This window comes from Hyla sarda, chromosome 3 (assembly GCF_029499605.1).
Source record: "Hyla sarda isolate aHylSar1 chromosome 3, aHylSar1.hap1, whole genome shotgun sequence".
Classification (NCBI taxonomy): domain Eukaryota; kingdom Metazoa; phylum Chordata; class Amphibia; order Anura; family Hylidae; genus Hyla; species Hyla sarda.
Window position 1 is genome coordinate 289715046 of NC_079191.1, and position 26819 is coordinate 289741864.

Below are 26819 nucleotides of genomic sequence, written 5' to 3' on the forward strand. Positions count from 1 at the left end.
GGCAGTTTAATTAACAATATATTTTTATAATTCGGACATTTCCGCACGCGGCAATATCACACATGTTAATTTTTGTTTTTATTTACACAGGTTTTTTGTTTGTTTTTTGTGGGAAAAGGGGGGCGATTCAAACTTTTATTAAGGAAGAGGTTAAATGATCTTTATTCACTTTTTTTGCAATGTTATAGCTCCCATAGGGGGCTATAACACTGCACACCCTGATCTTTTACATTGATCAATGGTTTCTCATAGGAAACCATTGATCAATGATTCTGCCCCTTGACTGCTCATACCTGGATCTCAGGCACTGAGCAGTTATTCGGTGATTGGACAGCATAGAGGAAGGTAGGGGACCCTCCTGCTGTTCGGGATGCCGCGATTTCGCCGCGGCGATCCTGAACAGCCCACTGATCTATCCGGGAGCAGTTTACTTTCGTTTTAGATGCAGCGTTCAACTTCAACCGTCACGCCCCCTCCCATACACTTGCATAGCGGGGGCAGTGGGTGAGGTCACACAGGGGCGGAGTCGTGATTTCACAATACTCCGGCCCCGTGGTTGCCACCCGGCTGTTTGTGAGCTGGCACCGCGGCGTGCAGCTCAAACAGGTGGGTGGCGAATACAAGATTGCGGGGGTCCCCAGCGGCGGGACCCCCGTGGTGAGACATCTTATCCCCTATCCTTTAAAGGGCTTGTCCGAGATACAGGAAATAATTTTCTCACTCCCCAATGCTCCACTTCTGGCTCCCCTTCATCTTGGAAGTATACCCTCTTAGACAAAAGAGGTGCGTACCAAACCACAATTTTTGCATGTAGGCAAAACCATGCCTGCATGCAGTGGCCAGTAGCCACACAATTATGCCGATAATTTCAAATAGCCTCTATAGAAGAGTTATTCAAAAACTGTATTCTTTCCTTATACAGATACTTGCCTCTCAATCCCATGCTGAACCCCCATTCATGCTAAGGTCTGCAACCCGGTCTTCATTTTGGAGCTGACGTTGGGTGACCAATACACTTAAATCAACCTCACTGGTCAACTACCGCACTCTGGGCATCATGGCTCCCATTACCAGGCGGTGATGCCGGAGGTACAGCACGTGACCACTAAGGCAGCAGCGGCCCCTTGAAAAAGGAAACGAAACGGCGTTGGGGAGCGGAGCACGGCACTTTAGAATGGGTAAGCCCTAATTAGCACCTTATGCACTGACACTTTTATTGTGAGTAGCTATTGCACTTTGATCCAGCTGATACTGGGAGGCTTTATTCCGGAGGGATTATTCACCCAGCCGGGGTCCCCAGTGGCTACATAGGACTAATTTCTTATTGTGCAGGTGCATTGTATACAACTCCTACAGAGTTGTTCCCAGATTATTACAATAGTGTCCGTGTCTCTGTACTGTTGCTCGGCCTGTGTTTTTGAGGTCCTTGTTCATTCCAGCTTTATTTTGGTCTTATGTTGTTATATTTTATTTATTCAATAAAGATATTGCATTTATTCAAGCGGTATTTTAGTTACTCTTGTGTGTGGTTGTTGACCACTAAAGCACATTATGTCTGCTTCTAAAAGAAGACCAAGACACCAAAGCCATAAGTGGGGCTCAGCACAAGTTCGCAGAAGTAAATAACTGCTTCTTTGTTATTTTAAAGAAAATTTTACACCAGTTTTACATGGGAGCGCTCATATACTTTTGTATGTACAAAAAACGGTGATTTACTGTCCTGCCAACATCTGCTGATTAACCTCTTAAGGACGCAGGGTTTATCCATTTTCATTTTCTCTTCATCACCTTTTAAAAATCATGATGGTTTAAATTTTTCACCTAAAATTCTATATTATGGCTTATTTTTTGCGCCACCAATTCTGCTTTGCATTTGTCATTTTACCAAAATATCCACGGCGAAGTGGAAAAAAAAATTAATTGTGCGACAAAATTGAAGAATAAATGCAATTTTTAAACTTTTGGGGACTTCCGTTTCTACGCAGTGCATTTTTGGTAAAAATGACATCTTATCTTTATTCTGTAGATACATACGGTTAAAATGATATCCTACTTAAGTTTGATTTTGTATTACTTCTAAAAAAATAAATAAAAAATAAATCATAACTACATGCAGGAAAATTTATAAGTTTTAAATGGTCATCTTTTCCATTTTACCACGTACGGGCCGGTACCATTTTATATTGATCAGACTTTTTGATCGCTTTTTATTCATTTTTTCATAATATAAAAAGTGACAAAAAATACGCCATTTTGGACTTTGGAATTTTTTTTGCGCGTATGCCACTGACTGTGCGGTTTAACTATATATTTTTATAGTTTGGACATTTCCGCACGCGACGATACCACATATGTTAATTTTATTTTTCTTTACACAGTTGTTTTTTTATGGGAAAAAGGGGGGCGATTCAAACTTTTATTAGGGAAGGGGTTAAATGACCTTTATTAACTTTTTTTTTTCCACTTTTTTTTTGCTGTGTTATAGCCCCCCTAGTGGCTATTACACTGCACATACCGATCTCATACACAGATCATTGATGTGCATCGACACAGCAAAGATCAGTGTTATCGGTGGTCGATTGCTCAAGCTTGGATTTGGAGGCTTGGAGCAATCAACCGCTGATCGAACGTGACGGAGGCAGGTAAGGGGACCTCCGCTCGCATTCTAGCTGTTCGGGATATCGCGATGGTCCCGATCAGACCCACTGAGCTGCCGGAAAGCTTTTACTTTCATTTTAGACGCAGCGGTTAACTTTGAACGCCGCGTCCAAAGGGTTAATAGCGTGCGGCACAGATCGTTGTACTGTGCGCTATTAGCCCAGTGTCCCGGCTTTCATTAGCTGCCAGGACCAACCCGGTATGACGCGTACAGGTACGCCCTGCGTCCTTAAGAAGTTAAAACATTAAAAACACTTTTCTCAGTATTACAAAGTGCATAACCTATATTGAAGAAAAAAAAAAGACAACTTGAGGACAGCGCCTAGTGTATTATCCTGACGTTTAGCGACCCTAACTGACACAGATAAGAGCCTCTCTAGATGGTCGCTCCACTCGTGTTAGAAAAAAATGCACCTATCACCTTTATCAAAGGGGTATCATAAGCAGACTTGTTTACTGTAACATAGTAAAACAATAAACTGACAGATTTTGGTCCTCCTTCCTCAGATTGTCATGAACTCTACTGTGCTCAGAAAGCCAAGTGAAATGGGTGTCATTAAATGGTGGGTGGGGTTATAGTGCAAAGGTGACAACATTTGTCATTACATAAGGAATAATATATAGCATGATTACCATAAAAACAATCAGGCAACTATAGTGTAGACACATAAATCAAGATTCTCTGTTTAAAACAGGCGGTCAAATAAAGCAGAGACCAGTAGCAGTAAATGGAACTGATGCTACAAGAAAATGCAGAACAATGCTTGGTTACGAATGTAAACAAAAGCACATGTGTCTTACTTGGTAGACCGAACATAATTGCGATCACAAGAGCGCCACAGCACTACAGGTGGCTACTACTACATGTCCCTATGGGCTTGGTCATATGGCTTCCACGCACGCCGCTGCCCCAGCCCAGAGACCGAACAGTCCCCCCCCCCCCCCACGATCAGACATTTTATCCCCTATCCTTTTTTCCTGACAGTTTTTTTTATACACATGCTGTCTGAGCTGTGGGGTTTTTCTCAGCTCAAATCCACCACATTTTCTGTAGAAACCTTAGTAAATATGTTGGGATTCTTCGGAAATGTCAAGAACACACACCTATTTTTGGTGACCACTCCCCTTTTTCAAGTTCTCTCAGTAAAATGGAGAGTTGTTCGGGTTTTTTTGTTTGTTTGTTTTTTCTCAATTCTGGCACAAACAGAATTTCTGGCGCACAACCTGACAAAACAGGTCAGGTTTACAATAGTAAATCACGGCCAATGAGGGAGATTTATCAAAACCTGAGCAGAGGAAAAGTTGCCCATGGCAACCAGATTTCTTATTTCATTTTTAATAAGGCCTCTGCAAAATGAAAGAAGCAATATGATTTGTTGCTACGGGCAACTTTTCCTCTGCACAGGTATTGATAGATCTCCCCCCATGTCTTTATATAACCTGTGGATTTTATTTTTATAGTTCATAAACCATTTATCAAATTCAGGAAGACATTGAAAATTCGAAAAAGCAAGAATAAAAAGGCATCACTTCTATCACAGACATCAACAACGCTATTACGGTTGGTAATCAAAATATGTTAACGTTTCAAAGAGCACACATTCAAAGCAGAGTCCTATTCATTGCATAAGGCCATATCATTTTTAAAAGATGGTAGAGGTCGAAGTCTTGGATGGATATTTTCAATAAGGTAGACTTCTAGAAATAAGCTGTCCAACTGATGCTGGGTTTCTTCCATTGATAGTTTTTTGAGATTGTGATAAAAGTGATCTCATTTGGTCAAGTTCATCAGGTGTACTTTATTTGTGGAAAGATTAACCCCTTAAGGACGCAGCCCGTTTGGGCCTTAACACCTTAAGGACCATGGACGTGTATACACGTCCAGGCTGAATGCACGTTCAGCCATTAGGACGTGTATACTCGTCCATGGCTCTCGTGGGTGCTGCCCAGTGCACCCACGAGATCGCGGCAGGGACTCGGCTGTAACACACAGCCGGGACCGAAGTAAACTTCAGTCTCGGCATTTTAACCCTTACAGCCCTGATCGGAAGTGACCGCTGGCTGTAAGTGTTATGACAGGGAGCGAGCTCCCTCTGTCTTCCCTGCAGCACCCCGCAGCGCGATCGCGGGGTGCTGTGTGTGATCCTTGGCAGGCGGGGACCTGCGTTACTGCCGGGACAGAAGAAAACTTCGGTACCGGCAGTTTAACCCTTACAGCCGCGGTTGCAAGTGACCGCGAGCTGTAAGGAGTTTTGACAGAGGGAGGGGGCTCCCTCTGTCTCTCTCCTGTAGCACCCCGCAACTTTCGCGGGGTGCTGCTGCTTACCTGGGCAGCCGGGGGTCTTTACTAGGACCCCCAGGTCTGCCCTGGTTATTGCCTGACAGGACGTGCCTGAGGCACGTCCTGATATGCTGCCTGCTAGTGTAAAACTGGCAGACAGCATACAACTGCAATGCTTTGGAATACTAAGTATTCCAAAGCATTAAAAAAAAAAAAAGTGTCAAAAAATATATAAAATAAATAAAATTGTAAAAAAGAAAGTGTAAAGACACTAAATGTAAAAAAATAAAAAGTGTAAAAAAATTATAAAAATACATTAAATAAATATAATCAAAAATAAAAATGCATAATGTGTAGGATCACACGGCGCACATCCGCAGCATATTACATGCTCCGGATACCCGCCAACAGTCACAATAATGAGCTTCCTGCTGCGGCTAGGTAGCTTTGTGTGTCCCCTCATAGTGGCGGATTTCCCACAGGCAGTCATGAGAGGATACACGGAGCTACCCAGCCACAGCAGTGATCTCGCCCCTAGTGACTGCTGGCGTGGCATCCGCAGTGTGAAATAAGCCGCGGATGTGCTCTGTGCCCCTATACTGCGTTTCTGCAATGTTAGAGGTATCCGTCAGCATCACGTCAAAAAGAGTGATGCTGACGTATACTGTAGCAGCTCCATTTATTTCTGAATGAGACTGCTACAGTATACATTAGATCCCTTTTTTGACATGACAACGGACACCGATACTGCAGAAATGCAGTATGAATGGGGACTATTCATATAATGATGCCATGAAAGCCAAATCGGGCTCCTCTCCTTCTTGGTCCTGCCAGGCGGTGAGGCAACCAGATATGGCCTAAGTAGGGGTACTGCCCAGCCCGGGACGGACAGGGTGATAAAATATGGGTGCATTTCCTCCATTTCAAAGCGACTTACCAAAATGATGTTCCACAAATAAAGAATTTGTGGGGGAAAAAAGCTAATTGCTATTTTTTCCACTGACTTTGAAATAATTCTAGCCACACAATAAGGGATCAATGTACTCACTTTTGCCCTAGGTGAATACTTTAGGGGGTGTAGTTTCGAAAATGGGGTCACATCTGGGGGTGCGGTATTGTTCTGACAGCTAGAATGCTTTTCAAGATGAAGTGCAGCCCATGATTTGCATAATGATATCCTGAAAGCCAAATGGTGCTCCTCTCCTTTTGGGTCCCAACATGTGGCCATGCAACCAAATATGGTCTAAGCATTCAAAGTATTCATCTAGACCAAAAGTGAGTACTTTAGGGGGTGTAGTTTCCAAAATGGGGTCACTTGTGGGGGTGCGGTATGGTTCTGGCAGCTAAAACCCTTTGCAGGCATGAAGTGCAGCCTATAATCCATTCGGCCTAAAATGATGCCCTGAAAGCCAAATGGCGCTCCTCTCCTTCTGGGTCCTATCACGCCGCCAAGGAACCAAATATGCCCTAAGCAGGGGTAATTCCAAACACGGGCCGAGCAGCTTAATAAAATATATGGTGTATTTCTTGCAATATCAGAAGTGAGATACAAAAAATATGTCCCACAAATGATGCATTTGTGAAAAAAATGCTAATTTTCGAATTTTTAAACACTGACTTTTGTAATAATTCCTGCCAAAAAACTATAGTGTTAAAATACTCACTGTACCCCCTAACGAATACCTTGATGGGTCTACCACCTTCAAATTTCTGCAAACCTTGCATAGCACATAAAAAAAAAAAAAAAAGACGTACCTTTCAACTTTTCAAAATTTCAAGTTAAATTGTTAGGCTTCTAATTAATTTAAAATGTGAATTAAAAACAAAAAAAATGCTGTCAAAATAAAGTAGACATCTGAAAGTATAAGTTTCATAAACTATTTGGTCAGTAAGTATAAATATATGCAACCTATTAGTGTTAAAATAGCAAAAACATTTATTTTTTTTAATTTCATGATTTTTTGCATTGTAAAAAAAATAAAAAATACTACAAATGATATCGGCTTACTTTTACTATGTACATAAAGGACAACTTGTGACAAAAAAACAATGTCAGAATTATCATGATTGGCAAAACGTTACCAGAGTTATTCTCTAATAAAGACAGACATCCCCGATTGAAAAAACAGGCCTGTTCTTTCAGGGGCATACAGGTTTACTTGTGCTGGTCCTTGGGGTTAAAGGGGTTATCCAGGAAAAAAAAAAAAATAATATATCAACTGGCTCCAGAAAGTTAAACAGATATGTAAATTACTTCTATTAAAAAATCTTAATCCTTTCAGCACTTATGAGCTTCTGAAGTTGAGTTGTTCTTTTCTGTCTAAGATCTCTCTGATGACACATGTCTCGGGAACCGCCCAGTTTAGAAGCAAATCCCCATAGCAAACCTCTTCTACTCTGTGCAGTTCCCGAGACAAGCAGAGATGTAAGCAGAGAGCACTGTTGCCAGACAGAAAAGATCAACTCAACTTCAGCAGCTGATAATTATTGAAAGGATTAAGAATTTTTAATAGAAGTAATTTTCACATCGGTTTAACTTTTTGGAGCCAGTTGATATATAAAAAAAAAGTTTTTTCCTGGAATACCCCTTTAAGGACTCAGACAATTTTATTTTTACGTTTTCGTTTTCTCCTCCTCGCCTTCAAAAAAATCATTACTCTTTTATATTTTCATCCACAGACTAGTATGAGGGCTTGTTTTTTGTTGTCCGTTGTAATGCCATCACTCACTTTACCATAAAATGTATGGTGCAACCAAAAAAATACTATTTGTGTGGGGTAATAAAAAACCGTAGAAAACCGTAACTTTGCAAATTTTGGAAGGTTTTGTTTCCTGCCGTACAATTTACGATAAAAATGACGTGTTTTTTATTCTTTGGGTCAATACGATTAAAATGATACCCATGATAACATACTTTTCAATTACTGTTGCGCTAAAAAATATAATAAATCGCAAACTTTTTAACCAAATTAGTACGTTTAAAATCCCCCTATTTTGAAGACCTATAACTTTTTCCTTTTTCCGTATAAGAGGCGGTATGAGGGCTCATTTTTTTTGCGGCGTGATCTGTACTTTTTATTGACAACCTATTTGCTTATATAAAACTTTTAAAGGGGTACTCCGCTGCCCTGTGTCGGAAGCTCAGCTTGCAGCGTCCGGAAGCTTATTGTGCCGAACGCTGTGTGCGGGCTTCCGTGTTCAGGGCCGCCCCTCGTGACGTCATCGAGCCCCCTTCCCATAGACTTTCGCTGAGGGGGCGGCATGACATCACGAAGGGGGCGGGCGTGATGTCACGAGGGGCGGCCCTGAACACGGAAGCCCGCACACAGTGTTTGGCACAATAAGCTTCCGGACGCTGCGAGCGGAGCTTCCGACACAGGGCAGCGGAGTACCCCTTTAATAAAATTTTTTATACTTTTTTTTTAACAAAATGTTATTTTAAAAAAAAGCAGCTTTTTCTTGCACTTTTTTTTACATTCACCTTACAGTATCATTAACATTTAATTTAATGTTCGGATATTTACACACGCGGCGATATTAAATATAAATAATTTTTACACTTTTTGAGGTGAAATAGGGAAAATGGGACAATTTACGTTTTTATTGGGGGAGGGGGTTTTGCCATTTTTTTTTTTACTTTTTTTTTTAAACTTTCATTCAATTGCTAATACTGTTCAGTGCTATGCATAGGACATCGCAGACCAGAGCAGAAGACCCGTGGAAGGCAGCGGAGGCAGGTGAGGGGACCTCCATCTGCCATTCTGGATGATCGGATCGCCACGGCAGCGCTTCGGGCGATCCGATCATCCATTTTAGTGACCGCAATGCTGCAGATGCGGTGGTCTGTATTGATCACGGCATCTGAGGGGTTGATGGTGGATGTCCGCCATTAACGGCGGGTCCCTGGCTGCTATCAGCAGCCGGGTCCTGCCGTGCATGACCCGAGCATCGCTCAAATGCTCGCGGTTATGCATAGGACATAAATGTACGTCCTGGTGCGTTAAGCATCAGCTCACCAGGACGTACATTTAGGTCCGGTGTCGTTAAGGAGTTAAAGGGGTACTCCCGTGGAAAACGTAATTTTTTTTTTTTTTAAATCAACTGGATCCAGAAAGTTAAACAGATTTGTAAATTATTTCTATTAAAAAAATCTTAATCCTTCCAGTAAATTTTATGGGCTGTATTAGGGATCAACCGATTATCGGTTTGGCTGATATTATCGGCCGATATTCACGATTTTGGACGTTATCGGTATCGGCAATTACCTTGCCGATAATCCGATAATGCCCCGAAACCGCCCCCCCCACTGCACCGCACCGGCCACCGCCGCCCCATTGCCTCCCCCATCCCCGGTTTTATAATTACCTGTTTCCCGGGGTCCGCGCTACTTCTGGCTCCTGTGGCGTCCTGTGCGCTGCGCAATGAGGAATGACGTCCTCAACGTGACGTCACCGTCAGTGCGCACAGTGACAGCTCAGGACGCCGCCGGAGCCAGAAGTAACGCGGACGCCGGGAACAGGTAATTATAAAACCGGGGATGGGGGGAGGCAATGAGGCAGCGCCGGTGGTTGGACTAAGGACTGGCAGGGGGTGAGAAGCGGGCAGCGGCGGCGGTCTCTGGCAAAGCCACTGCAGTTCATTGATTTAAAGCGCCCGCTTTAACCCCTTAAGGATCAGGCCCATTTTGGCCTTAAGGACCAGACCAATTTTATTTTTGCATTTTCATTTTTTCCTCCTCGCCTTCTAAAAATCATAACTCTCTTATATTTCCATCCACAGACCCATATGAGGGCTTGTTTTTTGAGTCACCAATTGTACTTTGTAATTACATTACTTATTTTACCATAAAATGTACGGCGCAACCAAACAATTATTTATGTGGGAAAATTTTAAAGAAAACCGCAATTTAGCAAATTTTGGAAGGTTTTGTTTTCATGCTGTACACTTTCCGGTAAAAATGACATGTTTTCTTTATTCTGTGGGTCAATACGATTAAAATGATACCCATGTTATATGCTTTTCTATAATTGTACCGCTTAAAAAAAAATCTCAAGCCATTTTAACAAAATTTGTATGTTTGAAACTTCCCTATTTTGACCACCTATAACCTTCTAATTTTTCCGTATATGGGGCGATATGAGGACTAATTTTTTGCGCCATGATCTGTAGTTTTTATCAGTACCACTTTTGCTTATGTTTTACTTTTTACTAATTTTTTATAAATTTTTTGGGACTAAAATTTGACAAAAGAGCAGCAATTTTGGAAATTTTTTATTTTTTTAAGTTTTCGCCATTCACCGTACGGAATAATTAATAATATATTTTAATAGTTCAGACTTTTACGCACGCGGCAATACCATGACATCAGAGAAATCCAAAAAGAAAAGCATTTCTTCTGTAGTATATAGCCCTTTAAAAGTACTGGAAGGATTAAGATTTTTTAATAGAAGTCATTTACAAATCTGTTTAACTTTCTGGTATCAGTTGATTTAAAAAAAAAAAAAAAAAAGGTTTTACATGGGTTTACCCCTTTAATGTCATGAGTGACTGTGAAGAGCATAGAGGTGACAATGGAGTCTAAGGAAGACTGTTGTGCCCGATGTCCTTTAAATTTATCCTGTAGAGTGTTATCGAAGGGTGTAGGGAGTTGCTACGGTCCTGAGCAAAGCTTTGCTAGGAAACTATAGCAAGTGGCCAGGGAAAATCAAAACCTACATAGAAAAGAAAAGAGAAAATCAGAGTACAGCACCTTGTGTATTACCTAGGCGTTCAGTGACCCTACTCAAGTGTCCAAATGGTTAGGAATCACTGGCCCTTCCCACCAACCTACAATTGGTAGATAGAGGTCATGTGACCAGGCCCATAGTGACCTGTGGTACCGTAGTTACCACCCGTAGTGAGAGGGCACTCTTGAAGTAAGGCACGTGTGCGGTTGTTTACAGTCGTAACCAAGTTTTGTTCTTTTATTTTCCTAGCCTCAATTCCAGTTCCAGACGACTGTTTGTGTTTTATACAGAGAATATTGATTTCTATGTATGCATTATAGTGCATGGTTATCATTCTGTATTTTATTTCTTATGTAACTGATGACATGTTGTAACCTTTGCAATCTAACCCTACTCACCATGTTTTTGGCATCCATTTTACCTATTTTAAGCTTGCTGAGCACAGTAGTGAAGAAGGGGAGGGAAGTAAAAATTTTCTAATAAGTCCATCCTGGATTTAAACCATATCCTTTGATTGGAATCAAAACAGAATGACCGTAAATTCAGGAGTTAGTCCGGCGCAGAGAGGAACCATCAGGGAGCCAGATAAAATCAATGGATTTATTAGATGCAACGCGTTGCGCTGCGCATGCGCAGCGAAACGCGTTGCATCTAATAAATCCATTGATTTTATCTGGTTCCCTGATGGTTCCTCTCTGCGCCGGACTAACTCCTGAATTTACGGTCATTCTGCTTTGATTCTATTTCTACCCAGGAGGGCTGCAGCGGACCAATACATATATTCATTCTATGCTTTACCTTGTTGTGTGTGGGCGCACAACCAACTCTGGTAAGCGGCTTGGGAATTACCTTCTCCCACTAACAAGACCTGCTGATCCCGCACATGAGGCGCCTTCCTCCCTCTCTCTAGATATCCTTTGATTGGGAAATCTTAATTTACTGAATAAAGAAGTGCCGGGCTTTAGAAGGGGCATCATTCGTCTACTCCTTACTATGTAAAGTGAACAAAGGTATGTGTGCTCTCCCCATCCCCAAAGCTTTTTAGGGCAAAAAAAAGAAAAAAAAAAAGTTACGGCTGGTCGGTATTTGTATTTTACATATATTATATGTAAACTAGGCAGATAGATATCTATCTATAATGAAACATTCTTCAACTTTCAATACACTTTGTATTTGAATTCAAGATGTTCTCTGTCAATTAACTGAAACGTTTAGATTTAGAGCCTATAAAACCCCACAGATCTAATATTTCTCAGAGATGAAAACTTGTCAGTGTGTATCCCATACAATCCTGCGATCTAAGGTCTTACCATAGTCATATATACACTATGTCAGTGTGGGGAGCATATATCAGCCAGTGGGAACATCATAAAATGCATTTAGCTGTGAGAAGGATCAAGTCTGCACAATTGTCAACTAGAAGGTTTCCGTTCTCTGACAGCAAATGAACCGTTTGTTTTGCAGTGATTTATGCTTTATTCCCTAAACACCCTAAAATACTCTGTAATTCATGGTATCCACCATATCTGCACCCGGTACCAAGCACAATTATTAGTTAAAGGGGTATTCCAGGCCAAAACTTTTTTTTTTATATATATCAACTGACTCCGGAAAGTTAAACAGATTTGTAAAATACTTCTATTAAAAAATCTTAATCCTTCCAATAGTTATTAGCTTCTGAAGTTGAGTTGTTGTTTTCTGTCTAACTGCTCTCTGATGACTCACGTCCCGGGAGCTGTGCAGTTCCTATGGGGATATTCTCCCATCATGCACAGCTCCCGTGGCGTGACATCATCATTGATCAGTTAGACAGAAAACTTCAGAAGCTAATAAGCTAATAATTTGATGATTCGTACTTTGATTGGTCCCCAGTTATTAGTGGTGTACCCCAAGGTTCAGTACTGGGCCCGCTGTTGTTTCATTTATTTATCAATGATATGGAGGATGGTATTAACAGCTCTGTTTCTATCTTTGCAGATGACACCAAGCTTTGTAGCACGGTACAGTCTATAGAGGATGTGCATAAGTTACAAGATGACTTGGATAGACTAAGTGTCTGGGCATCCACTTGGCAAATGAGGTTCAATGTGGATAAATGTAAAGTTATGCATCTGGGTACTAATAACATGCATGCATCGTATGTCTTAGGGGGGATTAGACTGGCAGAGTCACTGGTAGAGAAGGATCTGGGTGTACTTGTAGATCACAGACTACAGAATAGCATGCAATGTCAGGCTGCTGCTTCCAAAGCCGGCAGGATATTGTCATGTATAAATAGAGGCATGGACTCAAGGGACAGGGACATAATACTCCCCCTTTATAAAGCATTGGTACGGCCTCACCTGGAATATGCTGTTCAGTTTTGGGCACCAGTCCATAAAAGGGACACTGTGGAGCTGGAAAGGGTGCAGAGACGCGCGACTAAACTAATATGGGGCATGGAACATCTTAGCTATGAGGAGCGATTAAAGGAGTTACAATTGTTTAGTCTTGAGAAGAGACGTCTAAGGGGGGATATGATAAATGTATATAAGTATATTAATGGCCCATACAAAAACTATGGAGAAAAACTGTTCCAGGTTAAACCCCCCCAAAGGACGAGGGGGCACTCCCTCCGTCTGGAGAAGAAAAAGTTTAGTCTCAAGGGGCAACACGCCTTCTTTACCGTGAGGACTGTGAATTTATGGAACAGTCTATCTCAGGAACTGGTCACAGCAGGAACAATTAACAGCTTTAAAACAGGATTAGATACATTCCTAAAACAAAATAACGTTAATGCTTATGAAGAAATATAAAATCCCATCCCTTTCCCAATATCGCGCCACACCCCTACCCCTTAGTTCCCTGGTTGAACTTGATGGACATATGTCTTTTTTCGACCGTACTAACTATGTAACTATGTAATTTACAAATCTGTTTAACTTTCCGGAGCCAGTTGAGAGATATATATATATATATATATATATATATATATATATAAGGTTTTGCCTGGAATACCCCTTTAAGAGTAATTACTTAAGGGTTAGGAAAATGCAGGCAGAATTTCTGCTTACTAAAATCTACAGTATAGTGAATGGGATTCCGTTCACAAATTCACACTTCGGAATTTGCGAACGGAAAATCCGTTAGAAAATTTCCGCCTGAGCAACGCCATTCTTCAGGCGGAAATTTTCAAGCGGATTTCTCATTCAAAAATTTGGATTTGAATACAGTACATTTTAGTAAGTGGAATTTCTGCCTGAAATTTCAAAGCGGAATTGCAGGCGTAAATTTCGTAGTGTAAACCGAGCCTAAAAGTGAAAAGATTAAAATATGGCACAACCATATTCTGGGCATGTTAACAACCCTACAGCAAATGCAGGAGAAAATCATGGGATAACAACATGATATGCATACCAACCTATAGTACCGTTAATAAATACAGCCTTGGTACAAAAGATCAAATAAATGCCCCTTAGCCCTGGCGATACCTGATTGACATCAAGGACCACAGAGGGTCCACTAGACAGAGTGAGCAACCATGCAGTCTGCAGGAATACACTATAGGAGCAAAGTGAGACTTCGACACACACCATATTCTTCATAAAAGATTAGGTCAGGATCTAGTGTATTCAGAATATCGGGCAGATCAAATAGGCCGAATGGTTATCTGCCGATAATTCAAGATCACCAGTAAAGCGAGCTCACCAATCAGTAATAGGAAAGAGCTCACCCAACAGCTAACACATTATTTCTGGTATTGCTAGCTCACCCTGCAGCTGACACATCGGCACTGGTATAGCTGGCTCAACCAACAGCTGGCACATCAGCACCGGTAAAGCTAGCTCAACGAACTGTATGCACATCAGCACAGGTAAAGCTAGCTCAACAGCTGGCACATCAGCACCGGTATAGCTGGTTTAACCAACAGCTGGCACATCAGCACAGGTAAAGCTAGCTCAACCAACAGCAGGCCCATCAGCACAGGTAAAGCTAGCTCAACCAACAGCTGGCCCATCAGCACAGGTAAAGCTAGCTCAACCAACAGCTGGCCCATCAGCACAGGTAAAGCTAGCTCAACGAACTGTATGCACATCAGCACAGGTAAAGCTAGCTCAACAGCTGGCACATCAGCACCGGTATAGCTGGCTCAACCAACATCTGGCACATCGGCACCGGTATAGCTGGCTCAACCAACAGCTGGCACATCAGCACCGGTATAGCTAGCTCAACGAACTGTATGCACATCAGCACAGGTAAAGCTAGCTTAACAGCTGGCACATCAGCACCGGTATAGCTGGCTCAACCAACAGCTGTCACATCAGCACCGGTATAGCTAGCTCAACGAACTGTATGCACATCAGCACAGGTAAAGCTAGCTTAACAGCTGGCACATCAGCACAGGTATAGCTGGCTCAACCAACAGCTGGCACATCAGCACCGGTAAAGCTAGCTCAATGAACTGTATGCACATCAGCACAGGTAAAGCTAGCTCAACAGCTGGCACATCAGCACCGGTATAGCTGGTTTAACCAACAGCTGGCACATCAGCACAGATAAAGCTAGCTCAACCAACAGCTGGCACATCAGCACAGGTAAAGCTAGCTCAACCAACAGCTGGCACATCAGCACAGGTAAAGCTAGCTCAACGAACTGTATGCACATCAGCACAGATAAAGCTAGCTCAACCAACAGCTGGCACATCAGCACAGGTAAAGCTAGCTCAACCAACAGCTGGCACATCAGCACAGGTAAAGCTAGCTCAACGAACTGTATGCACATCAGCACAGGTAAAGCTAGCTCAACAGCTGGCACATCAGCACCGGTATAGCTGGCTCAACCAACATCTGGCACATCAGCACCGGTATAGCTGGCTCAACCAACAGCTGGTACATCAGCACCGGTATAGCTGGCTCAAAGAACAGTAGGCACATCAGCACCGGTATAGCTGGCTCAAAGAACAGTAGGCACATCAGAACAGGTAAAGCTAGCTCAACAGCTGGCACATCAGCACCGGTATAGCTGGCTCAACCAACAGCTGGCACATCAGCACCGGTATAGCTGGCTCAACGAGCTGTATGCACATCAGCACAGGTAAAGCTGGCTCAAAGAACAGTAGGCACATCAGAACAGGTAAAGCTAGCTCAACAGCTGGCGCATCACCACAAGTTAAGCAAGCTAGGTTACCCAGTACAGCAGCACCAGTATATCTAGCTGAAGCATCTGCTGATTACCAGCACAGGTGTGCCAGCTGCCGGGGGATAAAGCTATACTGGTACTGGGTGATGATGTGCTGGGTGACCTCCTATATGGGCTACTGTTGCTGTTATTTGGTGAACTAGTTATACTGGTGCTGATATATTGTGTGTCCTAGTTATACAGTTGTTTAACTGTATAACTAGGACACACAATATATCAGCACCAGTATAACTAGTTCACCAAATAACAGCAACAGTAGCCCATATAGGAGGTCACCCAGCACATCATCACCCAGTACCAGTATAGCTTGATCCCCCGGCAGCTGGCACACCTGTGCTGGTAATCAGTTATACCCACATACAGTACGCGCAACACCTGGCACTGCAGAGTAGAGCAGGATACTTACTGGCGCCTAAAAAGCAGTTGGTGAACCTCCTAAAGCAGCCTTCAGAAGAGGGTCCATCTTCCATGTCTGCCCCACTGACGGGACGGGTAGAAGGATCCACAGGAAGAAGCCCCCCTGGCTATAGCGGATGATACAGATGTATGGGACGCCGGGCACCTCTGCCCTGCGGTCCACAGGATGGGAGGTGGCAGCGCACCAAATGTCCGGGACTCCGCTGCCTCCCAGCCCTCACCTCTTGGTCGCCTCCTGCCTCCACCCAGCAGACTTTGTATGCTTCCCTCAGCACTCGCCTTCCTTCTCTGCCGCCGATGATGTGAAGGGAAGAGGGTGGGGTGGCAGCAGTGGGTGGGAGACGATAGATGACAAGTCTGAAAGCCGAGGAGGAGGCGGGCAGTGCGGCTGTGGGCAGAGAATGGGACTGGGCGGCTTGAGAGCTGGGGGAGGGGCTGCGGACTGCCCCGCCCTGCACACGGAGTACGCAAGGCATGTCCCGCATATATAGAGCGGGAGACCGGACTATTGAGTCCCGATAGATGATGTACAGGCGGAATCGGCAGCGGCGCAGTCCTTACCTCATACAGCTGGCCAGGTTGGCACAGTGTATGGATGGCACCATAGCAGTCACAATGCCTAGCAAGGGCATTAGTAATGGCAATAAAAGGTGTCCTAGTGGTGGCGCAGGTCTGCACTTTGCTGTTATGAATAGTAAGAGGAAGGAAAGGTAATAGTGGCCCAGACTGTGCCACCATGTGCCACCCATACTAGTCAGCTTACTAAAAGAGATGCAAAGTGGGTATGTGTGATGTATATAGATCAGCCATATACTGCACCTGCTCATAGCCGCTACGGTACACGTACGGATCAATACCTGGCTCATCTACACCATGGCCTGATGGAATTCATCCTCCTCACCCATGTAATGATGGGCACTATGGAAATAGATCCTGTTACTGGTGAAAATCACTTTCTCTCGCATTTATCGGTATAGATTGGTGAAGAGTCCACACTATGTGCATCATATGTGCTGACAGGATAAACCTGTCCTGTGTATTGTAAATGGTCATATGTCTGGGACACTAACAACCATATAAATACATAGGATATATGGGAGTTCCCCTGGCATAGCATATAAATGGACCCTTCTGCTTCTGTCCCATCATGGTAAATGTTTATTGTATGAACATTACAACTAAAGGGTTGTTAAATTGATATTGCAACATATACTATATACAGTGATCCCCCAACTTACAATGGTCTCTACATACAATGGTCTTTTCTGGACCATTGTAACTTGAAACCAGACTCCACATACAATGCTGTGGAATCTGCGAAACGTGTCAATGACTGGAAGAACCGACCAATCAGAATGGATATTTCACTGGTAAAACCGGTGTATTCCTAAAGTGCATGCACTGACTGGTGTCTGGTAGCGCCCCCTACAGTACCGGGAGATATTACATGTTCGGTACTACTCTTTGCCTCTGCCAGGGTTACCTGCTCCTTTGGACACCAGGTGAGGGCGGCTCCATTTTCCTTTTTTTTTTTTTTAGGACACTGCGTGTTCTGTACAGGACCCTAAATAAGCTTCTGCCCTCTACATAGACCAGTGTTTCCCAAAGAGAGTGCCTCCAGCTGTTGCAAAACTACAACTCCCAGAATGCCCGGACAGCCGAAGGCTGTCCGGGCATGCTGGGAGTTGTAGTTTTGCAACAACCGGAGGAACTCTGGTTGGGAAACAATGACATAGGCAGTGATTACAGCTCCCAGCAGATCTTTCTTACTTTTATATGTATGATCTTGCTTTATCTGTATTAGTTATCTACTTAGTTTTCTTTAATCCTCACTTTTTCCTATGGATGACATTTTGGTGGCTTCAGAACCAATTACCAGGTTTCCATAGAGTTATGGTCTCAACATAAAATGGTTTCAACTAGAGATGAGCAAACTTACAGTAAATTCGATTCGTCACGAACTTCTCGGCTCGGCAGTTGATGACTTTTCCTGCATAAATTAGTTCAGCTTTCAGGTGCTACGGTGGGCTGGAAAAGGTGGATACAGTCCTAGGAGACTCTTTCCTAGGAATGTATCCACCTTTTCCAGCCCACCGGAAAGCTGAACTAATTTATGTAGGATAAGCCATCAACTGCCGAGCCGAGAAGTTCGTGATGAATAGAATTTACTGTAAGTTCGCTTATCTCTAGTTTCAACATACAATGGTCATCCTGGAACCAATTAATATTGTAACTTGAGGGACTACTGTGTGTGTGTGTGTGTGTGTGTGTGTGTGTATATATATATATATATATATATATATATATATATATATATTCTCAAGTTTAGGTTTTTAAATGTCGTTTTTCAACTCAAATCCAGGGTTAGATCACACATTGGAGGATGTTTACATCCATTCTTACTTTCAGATTGAAAAAGTTTATCTAAAACCTGAAGAGGAGAATACATGATTAATAAAGGCAGTTTTAGCTCTGTCATAGGGTGCAGAGGAAACAAAGCATTTCATATGTAATGTACAGCATGGAGGGAGATATTTTCCTTTATTAATCATTTGTAGAACCCTTTATAGAAAAATCTTTCCTGTGTCCACGTCTGCACTTGGTAAAAAAAAACTCTGTAAAAAGTTCTGTAAGTGAACCCCCTTTAGTATTGCTTTAGCTATAATAGTTCCTGAATGATATCTAAAATAGTATGTGCTCTTTTCTATGTTTTTCTCTTTACATGGAAGTTTTTATAGCGAGACAAAAAAGATAAACTTATAATTCGTGTGTGTGGGTGTTATATATTATTGTGCCAAAAGGGCATGTAAAAAAGTGTATTTTTTTTAACATACAATAAATTGTGTTCTACTGCATTTTATCCATTTAAGGTTTCCATAGTTTTCAAAAAAAAATTAATAAAAAAGGCAAAAAAACAAACAAACCATCATGCAGTTTTTAGCCACAACCAGAAGTGTATTCAAAAGGAATGGGAAATATAAAAGAAGGGCTTATATTTCTCCTTCCTACTGGATCTACTTTTGACTTTGAGCCCCCCCCCCCCCCAAAAAAAAAGCAGTAAGGCTGGAATTCCACAAATTTTTTTTTTTTTGGGGGGGAGGGGGGAAACGCCAAGAAAAACGCCATTTCTGCCACATAAAATCAAAACCGAATGACCAGGGAGTCAGGAGTTTGTCTGGCGCAGAGAAGAACCATCAGGCAGCCAAGTAAAATCAATGGATTTATTAGATGCAACGCGTTTCGCTGCGCATGCGCAGCTTCATCAGGCATGACAAGAGAAGGCTGGTAACAGATATATATACCTCCAGGAATTAACCATTAGAGTACTTTTTGAAAGAGTTGTTACATAAAATTACATATCCACATATGAATGTGACAATGTATGAAAAATATATAAATAGATATAAATAAATATAAATAGACAGACAAAAGTCACAAAAATAATAATGAAACAATAATGTAAAAGCACAATGGAATCATATATATATATATATATATATATATATATAATATAATTATCGCATGTGGTGTGAATATACCACCACAAGCGACTCAAGCAATCACACCGCCTAGTCACGGGTGCGGCATTCAACAACGCAAGTTGGATATTATTTCAAAAAAAATATATAATATAAAAGAATATGGACCTATAAGGTGCTATGTATGTTAATTCAAAGAGTAAAAAATTTATTTGTACATCGCTGCATTATTAAATGGATAATAATAGTTTAAATAAAAAATAAACAGTGCGGTAAAACAAATCGCAACTGACCAGAGGGTGATGTATGAACACTACTTAGAGAAAGTGAGGAAAAAGAACTAGAATAACTAGTGCGGTATTGAATACAGCACCCGGCGAAAACGCAGGGTGTGAATATTCATAAAAAGATCCAAATTTAAAAACATTAAATAAATAAATAAATAAATAAAAAATATAGAAGTTTCTGTATGCAGAAAGAAAGGAAAACAAAAAACGGAACTTGGATAATAAAACATAAGAAATAATAAATACACAGTGGGGCGCTCCAGGGTGAACAGCACAGAAGGAACAACGAAAAAAACAGATCAAGATATAATATTTTGGAGATTAATCCATTGGAAGAAATGGAAAGTTTTTAAACCCTAATTTATCAGATTATTTAACTGTATCGATACATTCATTAAAACCTTGAGGGTGCAAAGTATGTAGTTTGTGAATCCATAAGGATTCACGATTATTTAATCTTTGTATTCTGTTAGGTAAATGAATGGGGATAGTTTCTAGAATAATTAATTTCAAAGTTTCGGTATTTTTTTGATGATGAAGAGTGAAGTGTCGGGAAAGACTATGCAACAAAAAAACATGTTTTATGTTCCATCTGTGCTTGTTCATCCTGGAGCGCACCGTTTGTGTGGTGCAACCAACGTATTGGCGGTCGCAACCACAAGTTAATAGATAAATAGCAAAAGTGGTGTCGCAATTTAGTGAATACTTAATTTTAAATGTTTGTTGTGTGGAAAAGGAAGTAAAAGTATCAGTTTGGATGATCCATTCGCAACAAAGGCAGCGACTTTTTTTTACAAGGGAAACAATATGGTTTAATGGAACAGGTATTTTGTGGTGTAAGATGTTCGGAAAATCTACTGGGGGCTAATAAATTGCTAAGATTTTTGGAACGTCTGTAGGTGACATTAGGAACTGGGGGAATTATTTAGTTTAGAATTTTATCATTTTGGATAATGGGCCAATTTTTAGTTAGTATTTTTCTGATATTAGATGCCTCAATATTGAAATTCGTAACAAAGTTATATCTAAAGGGGTTATGAGGCTGATTGGAACTAAATTTTTTGGAAATAGATGTAACCAAATCAGATTGTTTTTTATCCTTCACCTTCATATATGCCTTGGTTAAGAGCGATCTAGGATAGCCCTTCTGTATGAAGCGTTGTTTTAAAACCTCAGCTTGAGAAATAAAATCTGAATCAGAAGTACAGTTTCTGCGAATTCGTAAATACTGGCCGAATGGCACCCCTCTTAGCCAGCTTGGGTAATGTGCACTGTCGAACTGTAAAAAACTGTTAATATCAACAGATTTGAAAAAAGTCTTTGTGGAAATAGTGCCATCCACTGTTTTATGGATATCAAGGTCTAAAAATTGAATGGAATTTTCTGCATAATGCATAGTAAATTTTATGCCCCATGTATTAGTATTCAGCTCATGTACAAAGAGGTCAGCTTCATGTTTGGTACCTACCCAGATCAAGAAGAGGTCGTCTATATAACGACAAAAGAAAAAAACAAACTTAAAATACAGGGACTGTGTCATAACTAGGGACTCGAATCGCCCCATGAACAAATTAGCGTAACTAGGGGCGAATCGAGTCCCCATGGCACAGCCCCTGTTCTGCCGATAAATGATATGATTGAATTCAAAAACATTATTGAGAAGAATAAATCTAATGGACTCCAGTAAAAATTCTGACTGGGGTTTAGTGAGGGGTCCTCTTGTAGAAAATGTTTAATTGCAGGAACACCTAAATCAGTGGAGATGTTAGAATAAAGGGAGCACACATCCAGGGTAAGGAAACTATAATGAGGGGGTAGGGATAGGGCATGTAATTGAGAAATGAGCTGAGCTGAATCTCTCAGCTCTCAGCTCATTTCTGAATTACATGCCCTATCCCTACCCCCCTCATTATAGTTTCCTTACCCTGGATGTGTGCTCCCTTTATTCTAACATCTCCACTGATTTAGGTGTTCCTGCAATTAAACATTTTCTACAAGAGGACCCCTCACTAAACCCCAGTCAGTCAGAATTTTTACTGGAGTCCATTAGATTTATTCTTCTCAATAATGTTTTTGAATTCAATCATACCATTTATTGGCAGAACAGGGGCTGTGCCATGGGGACTCGATTCGCCCCTAGTTACGCTAATTTGTTCATGGGGCGATTCGAGTCCCTAGTTATGACACAGTCCCTGTATTTTAAGTTTGTTTTTTTCTTTCATCGTTATATAGACGACCTCTTCTTGATCTGGGTAGGTACCAAACATGAAGCTGACCTCTTTGTACATGAGCTGAATACTAATACATGGGGCATAAAATTTACTATGCATTATGCAGAAAATTCCATCCAATTTTTAGACCTTGATATCCATAAAACAGTGGATGGCACTATTTCCACGAAGACTTTTTTCAAATCTGTTGATATTAACAGTTTTTTACAGTTCGACAGCGCACATTATCCAAGCTGGCTAAGAGGGGTGCCATTCGGCCAGTATTTACGAATTCGCAGAAACTGTACTTCTGATTCAGATTTTATTTCTCAAGCTCAGGTTTTAAAACAACGCTTCATACAGAAGGGCTATCCTAAATCGCTCTTAACTAAGGCATACATGAAGGTGAAGGATAAAAAACAATCTGATTTGGTTACATCTATTTCCCAAAAATCTAGTTCCAATCAGCCTCATAACCCCTTTAGACATAACTTTGTTACGAATTTCAATATTGAGGCATCTAATATCAGAAAAATACTAACTAAAAATTGGCCCATTATCCAAAATGATAAAATTCTAAACTAAATAATTCCCCCAGTTCCTAATGTCACCTACAGACGTTCCAAAAATCTTAGCAACTTATTAGCCCCCAGTAGATTTTCCGAACATCTTACACCACAAAATACCTGTTCCATTAAACCATATTGTTTCCCTTGTAAAAAAAGTCGCTGCCTTTGTTGCGAATGGATCATCCAAACTGATACTTTCTCTTCCTTTTCCACACAACAAACATTTAAAATAAAAGATTCACTAAATTGTGACACCACTTTTGCTATTTATCTATTAACTTGTGGTTGCGACCGCCAATACGTTGGCCGCACCACACAAACGGTGCGCTCCAGGATGAACAAGCACAGATGGAACATAAAACATGGTTTTTTGTTGCATAGTCTGTCCCGACACTTCACTCTTCATCATCAAAAAAATACCGAAACTTTGAAATTAATTATTCTAGAAACTATCCCCATTCATTTACCTAACAGAATACAAAGATTAAATAATCGTGAATCCTTCTGGATTCACAAACTACATACTTTGCACTCTCAAGGTTTTAATGAATGTATCGATACAGTTAAATAATCTGATAAATTAGGGTTTAAAAACTTTCCATTTCTTCCAATGGATTAATCTCCAAAATATTATATCTTGATCTGTTTTTTTCGTTGTTCCTTCTGTGCTGTTCACCCTGGAGCGCCCCACTGTGTATTTATTATTTCTTATGTTTTATTATCCAAGTTCCGTTTTTTGTTTTTCCTTTCTTTCTGCATACAGAAACTTCTATATTTTTTATTTATTTATTTAATGTTTGTAAATTTGGATCTTTTTATGAATATTCACACCCTGCATTTTCGCCGGGTGCTGTATTCAATACCGCACTAGTTATTCTAGTTCTTTTTCCTCACTTTCTCTAAGTAGTGTTCATACATCACCCTCTGGTCAGTTGCGATTTGTTTTACCGCACTGTTTATTTTTTATTTATACTATCATTATCCATTTAATAATGCAGCGATATACAAATCAATTTTTTACTCTTTGAATTAACATACATAGCACCTTATAGGTCCATATTCTTTTATATTATATATATATTTTGAAATAATATCCAACTTGCGTTGTTGAATGCCGCACCGGTGACTAAGCGGTGTGATTGCTTGAGTCGCTTGTGGTGGTATATTCACACCACATGCGATTAATTATATTATATATATATGTTTATATGATTCCATTGTGCTTTTACATTATTGTTTCATTATTATTTTTGTGACTTTTGTCTATTTATATTTATTTATATCTATTTATATATTTTTCATACATTGTCACATTCATATGTGGATATGTAATTTTATGTAACAACTCTTTCAAAAAGTACTCTAATGGTTAATTCCTGGAGGTATATATATCTGTTACCAGCCTTCTCTTGTCATGCCTGATGAAGCTGCGCATGCGCAGCGAAACGCGTTGCATCTAATAAATCCATTGATTTTACTTGGCTGCCTGATGGTTCCTCTCTGCGCCAGACAAACTCCTGACTCCCTGGTCATTCGGTTTTGATTTTACTCTTACTCAGGAGGGCTGCAGTGGACCTTCTTCTATATCTCTTCTGCACTTTACCTTGTTGTGTGTGGGCGCACAACCAACTTTGGTAAGCGGCTTGGGAATTACCGTCCCCTACCCCGACCAACAAGATCTACTGATCCCGCACATGAGGCGCCTTCCTCCCTCTCTCTAGATTTCTGCCGCATGGCGTTTTTTCGGCAACAAAACTCTGCGGACAGATGTTAGCTGTGTAAATCAATGAGAAATCGCAAAATTCTTTTTCCACTTAGCGGTTTTCAGTTTGCCGTTTTTTTTATCCTTTTGGTGTATTTTCACTCTTTTTCAGCTCCTTAGCGGTTTAGCAAAATCGCTGCCTGTTGAGCCTATGGCTTTTTTCCCCTGAAATTGTGGCATTTTTCTCCCAACTCTATGGTAAAAAAGGCCAAGAAAAATACCATGTGGGCTTAACTTGTGGCGTTTTTGCAGGTGATTTTTATTCTTTTTTGGACTTTACCGATCCAAAAAGGTAATGCCTTTTTTTAAATAAAATTTAGTAGTTTACCATTAAAAAAATAATAAAAAAGATAAAGTAGAGATGGAAAAAATTGTATTTAACGAAATTTCTTTTTTATAACAAAATTTTAATACATTTTTAAACAGAGATCAATTTATGTGTGCGGGCAGGGCACAAAAAATGTAGCCGACAATTATAAAAATGTAGTGTGTGTGTGTGTGTGTGTGTGTGTTTTTCACTTTTTTTCCCTTAATTTTTTAGGTGGTATTACTACTCCCAGCATGGAACACACTGTTTCATGATGGGAGTAGTAGTACATGTACTAATTGACCGCCCCGGGTCCCTCGTGATCCTCCTGTATAACTAATATATGCAGATGGCCACTCTTCTATGGTCCCCTGCACTGCTGTATATATATACACTTATTCATATTTCCGGCAGAGAGCTGTGATTGGCCAGATGGTTCCAGCCAATCACGACTCTCTGTGGGAAATATGAATAGGTGTATATATATACACGTCAGTGCAGGGGACCATAGAAGAGCAGCTGCCCGCATCTACACATTATACAGGACAATCGCAGCAGGTGTCATAAGTGACATCCGCTGTGGTCTTTCCTTAACTGCAGGTACTACAGCTCCGAACATGTAGCAGAGAGTGCTCCATGTTGGGAATAGCAGTACCTGCAGTAAAGGACAGGTCACAGCAGCTGTCACTCCTGACACCCGCTGTGATCGTCCTATCTATTGCAGAGATGCGGAGTGGCTTTCTCCTGCGCTCCGCATCTCTGCTCTGTACTCCGGCCGGTGATGTGAATTGAATATCACTTATTCATATTTCCCTCTGAGAGCTGTGATTGGCTGCAACCATCCAGCCAATCACCACTCTGGGCAGAAATTATGAATGAGTGATGTTCTACAGTGGTCCCTCAACATACGATTGTAATTCGTTCCAAACGACCCATCGTTTGTCGAATCCATGGTATGTTGAGGGATCCGTGCAATGTAAAGTATAGGAAGTTACACTCGCCTGTCCCCGCCGCTCCGGACCGCGTCCTCTCCGCTCCTGATGCTGTCCCAGGGGCTCCCGATGCTGTCCCACTGCTCCGGTGTCTTCTCCGGTGTCCGGGCCTCGCTTTCTGGTGATGTTATTACGCTGCTGCGCCGGCACGGCGTGCGTAGTAACGTAATAACGAAGCCGGAAAGTGAGGCCCGGACCCTGGAGAAGATACAGAAGACGCCGGAGGATCACGAAGTGGACCCGGAGCAGCGAGCAGTAAGTGAACCTGTCCGGGATGCTTAAACTGCTATCCGACAGAGGCCATCGTATGTCGATTTTATCATATGTCGGGGCCATCGCATGTCAGGGGGTTACTGTATTCACATGACTGGCCGAAGTTCAGAGCAGAGATGTGAGCGCTGTATAGAGCCGCTACGCATCTCTGCTGTATTATGGACAATCGCATCGGGTGTCAGGATTGACACCTGGGGCGATATGTCTATTAGTACAGGTACTACTCCCATCATGGAACAGTTTGTTCCATGCTGGGAGTAGTAGTACTACCTAAAAAAATTGAGAGAAAAAATGTGAAATTCACATACACTTTATTAAAAATTTATTAAAAGTTAATTATAAAAAATAAAAATTTCCTTAAAAAATTTATTTTCCCATCCCTACTTTTTAATTATTATTTTTGGGATGAAAACTAATGCAAAGGGATTCCATTTTAATCCGTTTGTATCCTTTATTGGTTACTCACCTCTTCTGAGCATGCTCTGAAGTAATAACGCATCATAAACAGATTGGAAAAAACAAATGCAAACATTACAGGCTCATCTGTTTGCCATAGACTTCAATGTTAAATTTCATATATTCGTTTCTAATCCGTTATTTTTTATGGAGAAAAAAAAATGCTGCATGCAATGTCTTTTCTCCACTAAAAATAATGGAACAGGAACCAAACGAGTGCAAAC

At 41.2% G+C, this 26819-nt stretch overlaps 1 protein-coding gene across 5 annotated transcripts in view; it reads right to left on the minus strand.

Moving 5' to 3' along the window:
• Positions 1–26819, minus strand: part of PDE10A (phosphodiesterase 10A) — a 673197-nt gene that overhangs the window by 323630 nt on the left and 322748 nt on the right. The window contains exon 1 of one of the 5 annotated variants that reach the window (XM_056566829.1): positions 16250–16697. The exons of 2 other annotated variants lie outside the window; for them this stretch is intronic. In XM_056566829.1, the coding sequence (XP_056422804.1) occupies positions 16250–16313 (64 nt within the window). In that variant the 5' untranslated portion in view covers positions 16314–16697. Of the gene's footprint in view, positions 1–14416; positions 14472–16141; positions 16213–16249; positions 16698–26819 lie in introns of those variants that run through there. 2 more of the 5 variants (XM_056566832.1, XM_056566830.1) reach the window with 2 other exon arrangements.